Source organism: Saccopteryx bilineata, chromosome 5 (assembly GCF_036850765.1).
Source record: "Saccopteryx bilineata isolate mSacBil1 chromosome 5, mSacBil1_pri_phased_curated, whole genome shotgun sequence".
Lineage (NCBI taxonomy): Eukaryota > Metazoa > Chordata > Mammalia > Chiroptera > Emballonuridae > Saccopteryx > Saccopteryx bilineata.
In genome coordinates, this window is record NC_089494.1 from 154,288,785 (window position 1) to 154,304,862 (window position 16,078).

The 16,078-nt window shown below is 43.7% G+C and overlaps 1 protein-coding gene across 3 annotated transcripts in view; it reads left to right on the top strand.

The window, feature by feature from the left end:
* The first annotated feature begins 3,540 nt into the window (after positions 1–3,540).
* SEPHS1 (selenophosphate synthetase 1) overlaps positions 3,541–16,078 on the top strand; it is a 36,089-nt gene continuing 23,551 nt past the window's right edge. Inside the window, exons 1-3 of one of the 3 annotated variants that reach the window (XM_066279562.1) lie at positions 3,541–3,848; positions 6,835–7,104; positions 15,198–15,301. In XM_066279562.1, the coding sequence (XP_066135659.1) occupies positions 6,912–7,104; positions 15,198–15,301 (297 nt within the window). In that variant the 5' untranslated portion in view covers positions 3,541–3,848; positions 6,835–6,911. Of the gene's footprint in view, positions 3,849–4,118; positions 4,634–6,834; positions 7,105–15,197; positions 15,302–16,078 lie in introns of those variants that run through there. The other 2 variants (XM_066279563.1, XM_066279564.1) reach the window with 2 other exon arrangements.

Here is a 16,078-nt window from a genome sequence, read left to right on the forward strand (position 1 = left end):
GTGATGCATCATAAGTCCAAAGAAGAATTAGGTATTGTTGGATGGGTGGCAGGGACCAGATGTAAACAGAGGTGGTCTTCCCTCTATGACAGAGGGCTGGGGTGGGGCCAGGGAGGGAAAGCTGGAGGGTTTCCTCTAAGGGCATTCTTTTTCTTCCTGAGGTGCATCTGATATTGAAAGCAGTAAAGTGTAGTATGGACTTTGGGGAGAATAATGAACATTAGAAATAAATACTTAAGAATTTTTTAGTTTCTAGAGAAGAGCAGTTGGCATGAAGGCCAACTGGGGCAAGAACAAAGAGAAGCTGGTGTTTAGAGCAAAGGAGAGATACGGTGCGTTATCTGACCCCAAAATTGTGAACTGGCACTGTGGCTTAGTCAAGAGTCTGCAACGGCTGCTCAAAATTTGACTCGGTTTTCTGGAACTGCTGAGAGTTCCAACCAAGGAGCTGGGGGAGAAAGGAGCAGGTTCCAAGGAGCTGGCCTCCCGCACACTCGGCAGGGATCAGCTTCCTGCTCTCCCAGCGATTCCATTTGAAGTCTCCGCTGGGCTCAGTCCAAGGTCTCTCTTTTTTCTCTTTTCCTGAACTCACTCCTCGGGTTAATCTCATTTTTTCGAGGCATCAAACCCCATTTACATGCTGATGAACCTACATTTGCATCTCAAATAGAGCCCACCACACCCCCAGAGACATTGTTTTACTAACTGCCTTCTGCCTAGAGGCTATCCAGCAGCACCTGAAACTTAACATTTCCAAAGCTGAACTCACCCCAAATTTTTTTGCCTTCCAACAGTTCCTGTTTCAATTAGTAGCATCACAGACCACTCAGTGCCCCAAAACTAGAAATCCGAGGGTCATTTTATGCTTCTTTCTCCAATCATACATGAAATCATCTCAAATCCCCTCTCTTCCTTTTGCATTCCTGCTGCTTCAGTTCAAATACCCTGGACTCCATGCTTGACTAGGACAATTACCTCCCCATTAGAGATGTGGTCCCGTTTTTCCCTCTGGGAGAGGGCATCCTCTCAGAAGTGGCATGTTGGGCAGATAAAATGTATTATGCTCACTTTGTTAAAGATTACGCTGCCCACAAGGAGGCCATCGCCCAGGTGATATTAATGTGTGTCTCTGTGGGCAGATAGAATCCTTGTAGCCTGGGGCTTGGTTTTGGGATTAAGCCTTTCCCACCCGTTTTGATGTGGGGCGGTACAATCCAATCAAGCCTCAGAAGTGACTTTGTATTAGAGACTTCCCTATTTTGTATATTGGATTAGAGGTTGTGAAGCTACAATATAAAATGGGGGTAGACTACACGAGGGCTGGCGCTTTTGGTTCCTGAGGTTAGCATGAGAGAGCAGAGAGAGTAGAGCCAGCAGTGGAAGGAGGCTACGTGGAGGAGGCCAGGAAAAGCAGCCAAGATGGCAGAGTGCTGAGTGAGATGCCAGTTTGTACAGAGTTTGTATCTGGAATATGGAAGGAGATGGGGAACTGAGGAGAATAAGGCTGATGAGCTAGAAACCTTTGATTTCAGGAAACTCGGATAAATCAGTAGCTTTGTGAGCACTGAATGTGACTGGGTTTTGGAGCCCAGTGTGTATTTTTTACTTGCCCGCCGGGTGCAAGCTAGAATTAAAGACTATGGCCCACCAGTTTGTGGCTCCGTTGTTTCTTTACCGACTGTCCGAATCCAATGCGAACCTGCATGGGCTGGGCTGCTTTGATAGTGGCCCTGGCAGCCCTGGATACTGGCTTTACATGGCACATCCTTTTTACAAAGTAAACTCATAAAAACAAATCTGACATGCCCTGGCTGGTACCTCTATTGGTTACAGCATCTTCCTGACATGCTGAGATTGAGGGTTCAATCCTGGGTCAGGAAGCATACAAGAATCAACCAATGACAGCATAAATAAGTGGAACAAGAAATTTATGTTTCTCTGTCTCACTCACTCTCTTTACTGCTAAGAATCAAGAAATAAAAAAAAAAAATTTTAATCTGACAAACTGCACGGACTACAGCATAAAAACCAAACTCCTCAGCAGAATACATGCGCCTTCACATATGGCCCTACTTGCCTGTTGCATCACCTTCCCTAATCTCCAAACTCCGTTTTTTTTTCTAGTGACATTTTTTTTGCTAAAAACCAAAACCTCACAAAATCCATTTTAAAAGGGAGGGAGGGGATAAGGAGGAAAGACATCTGCATTCTCCTGCTCTGATTCTGGAGTTCTGGAGTGTTGCCTGGCGATTGTGTACATCTGAGATTTGATTCCGAGGCAAATTCAGGTTTGTACACCAAAGAGTTACGCCAGTCATACAAATGTAAAAAAAAAAAAAAAAAAAAAATCGCATCAAGGCCCTGCCCAAGTAGCTCCGTTGGTTCAACGTCATCCCAACACGTCAAGGTTGCTGGTTCCATTCCAGGTGAGGGCACATATAAGGAGCAACCAATGAATGCATAAATAAGTGCAACAACAAATTAATGGTCTCTCTTTCTCCTCTCTAAAATCAATAAATAAAAATCTAAAAAAACAAATCGTATCAAAGAACCTAGGACTAGGCTACTATACTCTTTCCTCACTGTAGGGGAACAGAGAAAGGACCGGTCCGCATCACTTCTGCAACCTCACCTAGATGAAAAACCTGGCCGATTGTCAAACAGAAAATTTAAGAATGAAAAGGGCATCTACACTGCTTATAAACCTTTCTTGCAGCTTAAGTACCTTTCTGTTACCCAAAACATTCCTGCCCCAAAATACATTTTGAAAATGCTGAACCTCTCTAGAAGTTTGGTCCTCCACACTCCTCAGTTTTAAGGGCAGCCCTAAAAGATAGTCTGAAAGTATTGTGCTTGGTTTCTGTCAGCAATGCATTAGAAAGCTGAAAACCGGAGCGGGGGGGTTGGGTTGGGTGGGTAGGTGGGGGTGTTAACTTCACAAACTGAAACTCTCCTATGTTAATTCAAATACATACGTATTAGGCTACCATGCTTATCTGGATGTGTGATGAGCAAACAATGTAACTGGGGAGCCTTAAACTCGGACTTCCTACCAAGCACGAAAAACTTTGAAGAAACTTTGTATGATGCTAGCATATTCACTAAGGCTCATATTAACTCCTGAGTCGGGCTAAACAATAGAAGGGAGAACCGATGAAGTCGTTATTCATCAAACGCGTAGTCTGTGATTTTAACCCCACCCTAACAGAGGTGCCTTTCCCCCACCTCCCATTCGCTTTCAAATTCTTTTCCACGATCTTCCAGTGCGACACGATGTCCAGCGTCCTACACTACGCAGCGCGGCTGAGCCCGGCCACCAGGTTTTGGAAAAACGTTCCGGGCCCTTTCAGCGGGTCGAGGAAAAGTAGGTGGCCTGGGCGCCAAGGGCTGCTGCCAATGCAGCTCGCAACTTCTGAAATCAATCCTTTTTGCATCACGCAACGAATGCCACCGCTCCTCAGCTTTGCAACCCCCCCACCCCTCCCCCGAGACCAATCATTGCCGCGCTCGGGCCTGCATAGCGCCCCCGCCCCCTTCCCGGGCCGCACGCAGCCACCGAGCCGCTCCGGCCGTGGCCCGCCGCCTCTTAAAGGGAGGTGGACAGCCTTTAAAGGCCCCTTGGCGCGGCGCACGGCGGAGCGCGGCAGCCCAGTTCCCGGCAGAGGCCCGCGGAGCCGAGCTGGGCTGAGCCTCCGCGGCGCCCAGCGCGCCCAGGGCCCTCCCGCCCTCCGCCACCGGGAGCTGCATTTTTATTCAGGCGACGCTTAAGAGAGCCCGGCACGCCCGGTGCATTGTGGGAGCGGCGGCGGCCCGTTTTCGGGAGGAGGCGGAGGGCGCAAAGCGAACCGGTAAGCGCCCGGCTGGGGGAAGGGGGGGCGCGACACCAGGCTTAAAGGGGAATATTCGTCCGCAGGCCCCGGGCGGCCGTGCGGATCCCCCTCCGGGCCGCCCGGGCTGCCGGGAGTTGCGTACGGCCAGTACGCGCTAGCGCTTCCTGCAGAGGGGCCGAGCCAGGGCTTGGTGGGGCCGCTTTAAAAAAGAAGCACCGCCCGCGCCGCCGCCGCCGCAGCGCGGGGCCGGGGAAGGAGGGAGGGAGAAAGGGCGGGGGAGCTGTGGAGGGGGAGGGCGGCGGCGGCGACGCAGGGGTTAATTTTTTCGACCGCCGACATTTTTGTGTGGCGGCGGCCCGCGCGCGCGAGGCGGGAGAACCCAGTCCGGTCCCTTTGGCGCGCCGCCTCCCCGCCCTCTGCGTGCGCCCTCTGGTCGGTGGCCGCAGACTAAGCCTGGGCTTCCGGGCCAGGCCGGCCAGTGGGACAGGGTCCCGCCGAGGCCTGTGGGCCGCGCGCAATTCTCGCCGCCGTCGCCGTCCCTGGGAGGGCGGGCAGGCGGGCATGGCCCAGCCAGCGGTGCCGCGCTTCCTCCCCCGACCGCGGCCAGCCCGCTGCCCCGCACAAAGACCTCAGGCCCGATTGGCTTTTAAAGGCGGCAGCCTGAGATTTAAGGTGTCCTGGAGTTTCGTGCCCCGTGCTCCAGCGGCTTCGACGTGTGCTTCATGGCGTGCCCCTGGTCGCTGCGCCCACGTCGCGCTGACCCCTCCATTGTTGATGTTCTGGGCTTAGGGGCTTGCGGGTAGGTAGGTATGGGCCCAGGGCTGCACTCTGTCGCACCCCCACTTCCTGTACTCCCCCAGCCGCGGCTAGCTTTGCCAGCTATCTTAAAAGAAATTTAAAGGTGGCCCGGAGGGAAAGGGTTAATCATGACTTTAAATATTCATGTCATTGTTTTAAAGGTGTAAACGGGCAGATTTGGGGTTGGAGTTGACTGCTTCTTATGCACTTACAGACATTGCCTCTCCCTCTTCCCCCCATTTTCCTCATTCCCTTTAAAAAGTGCAAGAATTTGTCTAAGGTTCGGGTGTGTATGATTTGTGTCCCTTGCTTATTCCGTTTGGAATTTTAAAACTCCTGTGTGTCCCTTGCTTATTCCGTTTGGAATTTTAAAACTCCTGAGTGCCTTCAGGACTTCAAACTTTTTTCCCTTTGAAATTCTGGGAAGATACAAATGATGTTTGAAAGGAAGTTTGTCCCCCAAATTCCAAATATCTCTCCCCGCCTCCTTTTTTTGATAGAGATTAAAGTAGGAAAATAACTGGAAGCCTCATGAGTTGCTCCCCACCTCCCCGTAGGAGCGAGGCTGTGTTAAATGTGAGGGATTTTGAGGAGAAAGGACTGTGGTTTTGTTCCCAACTCTTCCAGTCAACGGGCTATTGGACTTTCCTAACTCTGAAATGGCTTCAGAATTCTCATCGCAGTCAGTTGCTTTGCTCTCCTGCCGCCCTGCTTTTGGACAGGTTGTTCTCTTGGAATGTTGCACAGTGGTGGCTTTCAAACCGAAATCACTGCTCACCCCAAACATTTTTTTGTGAGGACGGTTTGGATTGATGCCCAAATTCGGGCTTTGTGAGAGTTATTTTAAATGAGTGATGTCCTTCCCAGTGTATCAGAAACTGTAGAATTACATTTGCAAATAAAATGTCCTTGAGCATATATTTTTATAAGGGAAACTGACCCTAAAACTTGGTTGTCTGATTCTGTGCCCAATAAAGTATCAGTCTGGAGTTTTTGTGAACTCAGGGTGCACATGGAAGTTTTTATTGTTTAGCCCCAAAGGTTTCAAACTCAAGTGCTGTTCCAGAAACTTCAGTGATACAAGTACCATAATGTTAAGATTTAGTACAGTTTATCATTTTAGTTCTGCAGTGAAACTGGAATGAGCAGTAGCATATTTTGTCAATGATGAGTACGTACTTGTTTGTTGGGTGGATGTTTGCTTTCTAGGAACTAGCACTGCATTAAAACAGAACTTTACATGGCTCTTTGAAGATGTCTCTTACTGCAGCTATTCCAGTTTTCAAGTTGTATTCTTTAGTGGGACTACCTATTAGTTTAGGATTGTGTTGTGTACTTCTGGCTCAGTAAAAACCTTTTTCTGAAATTGAATTTAGCCTCATGAAGAATTTCATCAAATGCGTTTTCATCAACATCCTTTTCCTGCAAAGTATTTAGTAGACATTTTATTTTTTTTAATGTGAGATAGCAAAGATACTAGAAACATTTTTCAGAAAAGTCACTTTAGCAGAACATTAATTTCTAAATCACAGTACTTGGGAGTTGACAGATGGAGTGACCAGACATTTTCTCATAAAGGTGACTTTTCAAGATGGCACTGTGTCCTGTAAGCCAGCTGGCCTGTAGTTGCTTCTTCGGAGAGGGTTCTGTGTTGGTGGTACAGTGGTGAGCTTAGCTGCCTTCCAGAGCAGATTTTGCTGCCCCTCGGAGCTACAGTGATAACAACATAAACATCAGGTCTTATGTAGAAAGGTGCCTGTAATGGTTATCGTCACTTTTTTTTTTGAAAGGGACAGACAGGTAGGAAGGGAGAAAGATGAGATGCATCAACTCATAGTTGCATCACACTAGTTGCTCTTTGCTTTTTCATAATGTGCCTTGACCTGGGGGCTCCAGCTGAGCCAGTGACCTCTTTGTTGAAGCCAGCGACTTTGGGAACATGTCTGTGATCCCACACTCAAGTTGGTGAACCTGTGCTCAATTTGGTTTTGAACCTGGGTCTTTAGCATCCCAGGCCGATGCTCTATTCACTGCACCACCACTTGCTCAGGCATAGTAATTTTCTTAAAATGACTAATTTGATTTATACATCATTGTGACCAGACTGTTACAGCCCCAAATCATTATCAGTTCTTATTGATTTCAGTCCTTTTCACTTTCATGTATTCATTTTTCGATGCTGTCTTTGTGTTTTGGTGATACTCAGGTGGATCTATAAAGAAACCAGCGGACTAGGAGAGGGTGGGGAGGAGCCCAGGTGTGAGGTGTGTGCGCCCAAGAACCATGTCTACGCGGGAGTCCTTTAACCCGGAAAGTTATGAATTGGACAAGAGCTTCCGGCTAACTAGATTCACTGAACTGAAGGGCACTGGCTGCAAAGTGCCTCAAGATGTCCTGCAGAAATTGCTGGAATCCTTACAAGAGAACCACTTCCAAGAAGACGAGCAGTTTCTGGGAGCAGTTATGCCAAGGCTTGGTATGTGAATCATTGTTTCTCTTACAGTGCCCCGAATAAAGCATCTTGGCTGCAGTGTGGTCAAAGATTCAAAAATCAGACCCCCCCCCCCTTATTTTTAAGAAAGATTCAAAGGATGAAGCGGTGGTAACTTAAATTATTGTAATTTATTTGGAGGAGGAAGTACTTGAAAAGCATCAAGAAATGTACTCGAACCATTTACAAACTATTAAGCACTCAATCAGGACCATTGCACTATAGTAAAAGTATTTTTTATTACATTGATTTTTCTGGTTAGCTGAGGATTAAGCAGAAACTCCTTTATCCTAAACTTTTCCTTGCATTCTCTTCATTGCCTTAGGAGAGTGGTGCTGAAGCATCTCTGTGCAGTACATTAAGAGCAGTGACTAGGTTGGGGGGTGGTGAATTGGCTGTTTCTTCTCAATATGCATTGTTTGAAAAGTTCCTGTGGGAAGGAGGAAGAAGAAAACTGCCCCAGACACAGAAGGGGAGGAAGACTTACTGAATCTGTATGTGATCCCAGGATGTCATCTAGAATTCAGAACCATTATTTTATTCTTGACTGAATTCCTAGTGTCATCAGTGGTTTGCCTGTTTCAAACATAGAGCTCAGAAAGAAATCTGAGCTATTAGGATATTGTTTATTAGCTTTTACTGTGTGGTGTTTCAGTATAGGATCATGATGCAAGACCATGACCACTTTGCCATTTAAATGTTTGGCATGTATTTTAGAAAACTGGATGTTTTGTAGTTAAGTATTTATCTTGATCATCTTTCCTATGTAAGGGTTTTGTTTTGTCTTCTTTTAAACATCTGGTTAAACTTTATTATAAGCATCCATGTATGAGCCTAACTATTGATGTTGCTGTTGTGTTTTAGGTTTTTATATTCATTCCCACGTTTTATCTGGATGTAGGTGATTTCCCCTCTCTTGTGGCTCCTACATCTATGTTTTCAAGACAGATTTCTATATTACCAATTATTTCTTGGACTTACCACCTTGAAAATCCATTGCCCTTCCCCTGATGTCCCAAATTCCACATCAACACCAACCCAATTATTCAAGCGTGAATCCCTAGTGTCACCCATTATACTTCTTCTTCATCCCTCTGATTAACCTACTCTAAAATCATGCTCATTCTCCTTCCACATCATCTTTTTTTTTTATTCAGTGAGAGGAGGGGAGGCAGAGACAGACTCTCATGTGCACCCAGACCACGATCCACCCGGGAAGCTCACTAGGGGGCGATGCTCTGCCCATCTGGGGCATTGTTTCATTGCTCAGCAGCTGAACTCTCCGTAGCACTGAGGCAGAGGCCATGGAGCCATCCTCAGTGCCCCGGGGCCAACTCGCTCCAATCAAGCCATGGCTGCAGGAGAAGAGAGACAGAGAGAAGCAGGAGAGGGGAAGAAACAGATTGGTGCTTTTGCTGTGTGCCCTGACCGGGAAATCAACCTGGGGCATCCACACACCAGGCTGATGCTCTATTACTGAGTCAATTGGCCTGGGCTCCTTCCACAACATTGTTATGCCTCCTTATCTTCTTTGTCCTCACTGCCAGTTCCCAGCTTGAGACCATTATTATCTTTTGTCTAGGTTATTTCACTAACCTCTTAAGTTTTTTAGCATTTGATTTCTTCAAAGTTCCTGGATTTATCTTATGAGCTCATTTTTTATTATGTTACTCTGAATCTTGCAAGCATTCAAAGAGTCCTTGCTGCCTGTGGAGTAAAGCTCCGTTTGTATAGTCTTAAAATCCAAACCCAGTTCACAAATCTTATATCAAAATATTTATTATTGCTTCTTACCTGCACCCCCCACTCCAATGCACATCAGTGCAAGCATCTGCTCAAAATGGACTAATCTCAAGTTCTCAAACAAATATTTTATGTCTGCATGCTACTTCCCCTACCTGTTGATAGAATAAAGATTTAAAAGCCGAGGTTTTCAAGTCACGCAGACCTGGAATTGAATACAAGTGTTTCCAAAGACTAGCTGTGAAGTTCTGGCTAGATTACTTTACCTTTCTGGACCTGTCTTTTAATCCTAAAAAATGGGGATTTGAAACAAGTTTAACTTACTGGGTTATTGTGAAGAATGAAGTATACTCATGGTAAACTTTTGGTAGATATTAATTTATATTACCTAGAATACACCTCTTCTTATACCTGAATTCTGAAACTCTAGCCATCTTTAAAGTTAGAGCTCAGTTGTAACCTTTCCTGTATAGCTTTCTTTGATATAGACATCCCCAGCTCTGCCCCCATGAAGTTGTTTTTTTCCATTTATTCATTTATTTATTTGATCACTTATTTATTTTTGAGAGAGAGAGACAGACAAGTATAGGGGGGAGAAGAGAAATGAGAAGTATCCACTCATAGTTGCTTCACTTTAGTTGTTTTTTATTGATTGCTTGTCATATGTGCCTTGATGGGGGGCTCAAGCTGAGCCACTGACGCTCCCTTGAGCACAGGTTCGCCAGTGTGACCTTGGGGTCATGTAGATGGTCCTGTGCTCAAGCTAATGTGCCCACGCTCTGGCCAGAGACCTCAGTTTTCAAACCAGGGCCCTCAGCGTCTTGGGTTGATGCTCTATCCACTGCATCACAACCAGTCAGGCTATTTTTTTTCTTTTTATTGAGTTTAATGGGATGACACTGGTTAACAAAATTATATAGGTTTCAGGTACACAGCTCTACAATACATTATCGGTACACTGCATTTTTGTTTCTTCTTTTTCTTTTCCAAGTGAGAGGAGGGTAGATAGACTGACTCCTGCATGCACCCTGACTGGGATTCACCAGGCAACCCCCATCTGGGATTGATGCTCTGCCCATCTAGGGTCATGCTCACAACCAAGCTATTTTTAGCACCTGAGATGGAGGCTGCACAGAGCTATCCTCAGCACCCATGACCAGTGCACTCAAACCAATAGAGTCATGGCTACGGGAGGTGAAGTGGGGGATGGGGGTGGAGAAGGGTGGAGAAGTAGATGGTTGCTTCTCCTGTGTGCCCTGACCGGGAATCAAACCTAGGACAGCCACATATCAGGCTGACACTCTACCACTGAGCCATCTAGCCAGGGCTATATATTCTTAGGTAAGGTTTTTATTTAACTTATTTTCACCCATTTTATTGTGAACACAACATTAGTTTTGAATTCAGGGTACTCCTTTCTTCCCTAATATACAAAGCAGAAAAAATCAGTTGCTTTGATTAGAAGATAGGAAAGCTCACACGCAGGGAGAGGGGAGAACCCAGGACTCCCAGGAGCTCAGTTTGGAACATCCTGATCTAGCTGTTATTTGAGTGTGGAGAAATACTACATGAATGAGTTGGATTATATAGCTTACTTGTCAAGAAATAAGAATACAGACAGTTCCTGATTTATGATGGTTCAGTTCATGGTATGTTTGTTTATTTATTTTTGTGTGTGTGAGAGAGAGACAGACAGACAGGAAAGGAGAGAGATGAGAAGCATCAACTTGTTGGCGTCTTTTTAGTTTTTATTAATTGCTTCTCATATGAGCCTTGACCAGGGGGCTTGATCCCATACTCATGTTGGCATGCATGTGCTTAAGCCAGTGTCTTTGGGGTTTTGAACCTGGGACGTCAGTGTCCCAGGTTGATGCTCTGTCTATTGCACCACCACTGATCAGGCCAGTTCATGATATTTTGATTTTATGGTGGTACAAAAGCAATATGCAAAGAAACCGTACTTGTAATTTTGAATTCCAATCTTTTCCCAGGCTAGCAATATGCAATATGATGTTCTCTTTTGATGCTGGCACAGTGAGCTATACTCCTGGTCAGCCAGGAGATCACGCAGGGACACAACTGATACTCTATAGTGTATTCATTGTGTTAGATGATTTTGTCCAACTGTAGCTCAGCTGTGATGTTCATTTAGTTAGGTGCATTAAATGCATTTTTGACTTAGGATATTTTCAACTTACGATGGCTTTATTGGGACGTAACCTCATTGTAAGTTGAGACGCATTTGTATACTAAAAAAGCTCTTAGATAACTTTGTCAAGAAAAATAAGCTTACAAGGCAATAGAAACCTTATGGGTAAAGTAATAATTCCTCTTTATAACTTCCCTTGTTGACCTTTTTGAGCACTTGGGCATGCCAGGCACCTCAAAGCGCTTTGATAATGAGTAGGATCATTTGCTCCTTCCAGCAGCCATGACACTCTGCCAGGGTCAGAACCTGGAATCTGCATCTCCAGTTCCTCTTCCCTCTGTCATTTGGCTTCTAAGTCCAAACATGTGCAAAATGAGGAGAGGAGTTGCATCACCTGTAATCCTTAGCAGTGGTAAAAGGGGACAGGTGTCAACAGCAAGGAAAAAGCAGATACCAAAACACAAAAGTGGACTCTGATCACATGGCTTTTGAGAAGTAAATGAAAGCTGTTGCCCTTTCTCAGAAAAATGCATGTCCACAAAATTTGCCTTCATGGCATTTGCTAGGGGTAGTTGTGGACCCCCAGTTATAAGCAAATAGATGCTGGAGGAAGCACAGTATTAAAACTGCATACAAAAGTGGTATATCTTTTTTTTTTTTAGAAAATTCAATTTAATCAGGTGACATTGATCAGTAAGGGTACATAGGTTTCAGGTGAACATTTCTGTAGCATTTGAACTGTTGATTATGTTGTGTGCCCATCACCCAAAGTCAAATCATTTTCTGTCACCTTATATTTGTCCCTCTTTATGCTGCGGCAGAACGGGCAACAGGAGCAGGATCACTGCATGGGGAAGCTGCGGCCCCCAGCGCCGCAGTATGCTCTCACCTGGCCCGGCTCTGAGAGCCTTTCTCCCCAAAAGTGGTGTATCTTTACGGTATGACTTTGCTCTGGAGTCAGATCTAGATTCATATTTTGACAAACTTACTAGTCACTATTGGTATTTTGTGCATGTTCTGTATACAATGGACTAATGATACTGTTTGTAAATTGCTGTACCAGAAGTTACATATATGTGTGTATACCCACACATGTAATACATATGTGGGTGTGAATGTATGGTTTTCTATAAATTTATACCCACAAATGTGCTTATCTTTGTTTAATTTTTTTTTAAATTTTTTTTTAAATTTATTCATTTTAGAAAGGAGGGGGGGGAGAGAGAAGAGAGAGAGAAGGGGGGGAGGAGCAGGAAGCATCAACTCCCATATGTGCCTTGACCAGGCAAGCCCAGGGTTTTGAACCGGCGACCTCAGCATTTCCAGGCTGATGCTTTATCCACTGGGCCACCACAGGTCAGGCTAATTTTTTTTCCTAAAGGAGTGTGCTATTTCCTGAATTCTAAGATGTTATTGATTGAAGAACAAATTTTAACCGTTGTTAAATGTACACATTTTAGATGTATTCTAAGTAAAGAAATGTTAAATTAATGTGTCTAAAAACCTGTGTGTATATCGATTGCCTGTTACTTAAGAGTTGTCAGGTATTCATAGTTCTGGCAGTGGTGGTGTGATGATTGGGGCTTGGTGAATGATTTCAGTCTTGCTGAAAACTGTCTAAAATTTCCTATTGCCCACTGATAATTGGACACACACTGCTTAGATTGGTACTTGAGCATTTCCTTTGTTCCTCCTTGCCTTCTGCCTGGGTTGTTCCTCTCTTTTTCACCTGATACCTTAGTTTTTTCAGGCCTCTGGCCCATGTTAGGTTCACACTCTATCCTTAAAATATGATAGGTGATTGTAAACCAGTCACTGGACCAGTGCTGTCCAAAATAAATATGTAAGCCATATGTATAATTTTAAATTTTCTAGTAGTAACAGTTTTAAAAAAAATTAGGTGAAATTAATTCTGATATTTCATTTTACCATATAAAATATTATTTCAACACTTAATATAAAATATGAGATTTGGGTTTTTGATTTGTACTAAGTGTGTAAAACCAGTTGTGTATTTTACACTTACTGTGCATCTCTATTTGGAATAGACACATTTCACATGCACTAACCACATGTAGCTAGCGCTTGTGATCAAGGAGATAGGAATAATGTGAGCTTCTTGTCAGCCCTAGAAATATACTCAGAAGTCATCACTTCAAACGCTCTGACGCTAGGTATAAATAGAAATTGAATGCTATACAAATCAAATTTAAGTTTACTCAAATTAGAAATGTGTGAAGCTAACATTCAGCAACTTTTTAGTGTCTTTTTGTGCTATATAGTTTATATAGAAACCTAAAAAAAATACATTTCACTCATTTCCAAAATGAATAGCCATATACTTGGAATAACCAGTTAGAATGATCAATTTAGGGAGAATCAATATGAGTTAAATGTAGTTCTTGCTCTATTTCAATTTAAGTGCTTAAGAACAATCGTTAAATGAAATTTTTGAGGGTCTTCACATACACACGATTTAAATGAATCATTGCACACATTTTTGACTAATACACCTAAAAACTGGTCCCTGGTAAAGTGGGTTCTGTTGTCACGGATTTGTGAGATTTACCACTCTGAAACTAACCTCTTCATTCCCTAGCTGGATCTTCTACCAAGAGATTTCCATCTGGTATGGTAAAAGAAATCAGCCTGTCTTCACAGACTTCATGACTTCTTATTAAACTTGATTTTATTTTTTTATTAGTATAATGGACCAAGACCTGGGAAAATAAGCTGCCTATTGTGCCCTGGCCTCTATTGGCTGTATCGCTGTCATGGTGCTGAAATAGTTGTACCTCACTGCATTTCACTTATGCAAAATATGGAAGGTACACAAGTCCTCATTTCATAAGAGTCAAAATGATACATTGATCCTTTGGAAGTGTCTACGGCCATAGCACCCTGAATGCGCCTGATCTCGTCTTATCTCAGAAGCTAAGCAGGGTCAGGCCTGGTTAGTTCTTGGATGGGAATCCTTTGGAATTCTGAATTGAGAGGGTGGCATCTCCCTGCTTCCTTTTGTACTTCATCCTCGTTATTCTCTGCTTTTGCTGATGGACTGCATAAGTGAAGTCGGTGGGCAGGTGACATCCTTTTGAGACAGGTGTTAGCACTCTATTCAGCCTACTTGGTGGGAAGGCCAGTCTGAGTTTATAAATTGCCTGCATTATTACAGGTGATTTTTAAAGAAATACAACATATAGGAGCTGATCTTTACTGTTTCTAAACTTATTTCAGGAAAAGAGAATTATATATAATTAGCCTATCAGTCATTATATTTTTCTAAATGTTTAATAGCAGTTTTAATAAATGGAAATATTTCCAACAGGATTTTCAGCACATCCCCCCCCCCCCCCCCTTCAAATTGTAAGTTGGTAAAAGTGACATGTTATTGCAAGGGGAATAACATTTGAGGTTTCCTCTTAAAAACCACTTTTAGATGCCACAGTGTTTGTTTACTTGTGTGGTTGAAAATGATGAAATCTTGTTCTGGCTTTTTCTTCTTTTTTCTAATTTGTAAATTTCATTTTTTACTAAAATGTAGAAATAATAATACCATTTTATGTATGTAAAACATACAAATTTGCCATTGGGAAAACAGAATTATGCAACCCTTTTTTTTCTTAAGTTTTATTTATTCATTTTAGAGAGAGGAGAGAGAGATGGGGGGGGGGGCAGGAAGCATCAACTCCCGTATGTGCCTTGACCAAGCAAGCCCAGGGTTCTGAACCGGTGACCTCAGGGTTCCAGGTCAATGCTTTATCCAGTGCACCACCACAGGTTAGGCGAAAACAGAATTACATATAAAAATAAACCCAAATGAGCAATAGATAGAGCAACCTAAGTTCAATTTATGCTATCATCATTAAAGAAATTCTGTATGGCGCCAGCCACATGATATAGGATACAAAGGAGTGTCTCTAAGGCATCATTAAGGGCTAAAATTATACCATATTGAACTTGAGGCTTCATGACTAAGAAATTTTAATCTTATTTCCTACCTCCAGCTAGTTGTGTTTCACATTTATTTCAGTTATACTTCTTGATAGGGTACATGCTGCTACCCTGGCACCGTGTAGTGTTCCTAAGTATCTCATACAAAACTCTTGCTCAGAACAGTGAAGGCATAATAATATGGCATTTCCTGTTGACTCCTGGTTGATGATGATGACTTCCATCTTTGCAGGCATTGGGATGGATACTTGTGTCATTCCTTTGAGGCATGGTGGTCTTTCCTTGGTGCAAACCACAGATTATATTTATCCTATCGTCGATGATCCTTACATGATGGTGAGTTTGACCTAATTTGTTTTTACATTTGGAACTGCTGTTCATTTAATTTTGGGTTGTGGCTGAGGTTTTGTATGTGTGGGTTTTCATTGTTTCTGTTATATCCATATCATTCTCATCCCACTGCTGACCTGACTGACTCCTGCCATTGTAGCCATTTGATCTGTTTACTGCTCACACTTGGTGTACTATACTTGTGCAATTAGGCAGAGGTCCCTCTGTTGCTTTGCACAAGAACACCTGCTGTCTGCTAGCAGAGTCTGTTGATGGGCATGTTTGTAGTGTTTTTCTTATTTGATATTTGTAAACTCCTCACTTCTGTGTTTCAGGCCAGAGTTGTTACGATACCCTGTAATAGGTCTGATTCTAGATGTTTCCTTCCAGAATAGAGTTCATCACAATTTAACTTCTTGACCATATATTCTGATTATGGCCACTCCTCTTAACTCCAACTGTGTTATATACTCACTGTGTAGAAGACATATCTGAACTGCTGGATTGAAATTCCTAGCCACTGATTGTGCTTGGCTTAGGCAAATTTCCTAACTGTTCATTACATGGTTGCAGCCAGCAGCCTTTTGATCTACCCAGCTTTAACCTACATCCTACCAGCCAAGAGGAGCCAACGAAGAGATTGGGACCATCCAATTGTTAGGAAATAGCAAAGGTCTTTCCTGTGTGTCAAGGGCACTGGGATAAAGCTACATACATGAGGATGTGGGCCATAAGGCAGCTAAATGGAGATGGGGGTAGGGTGTTCACCTCTCAGGTACCAGT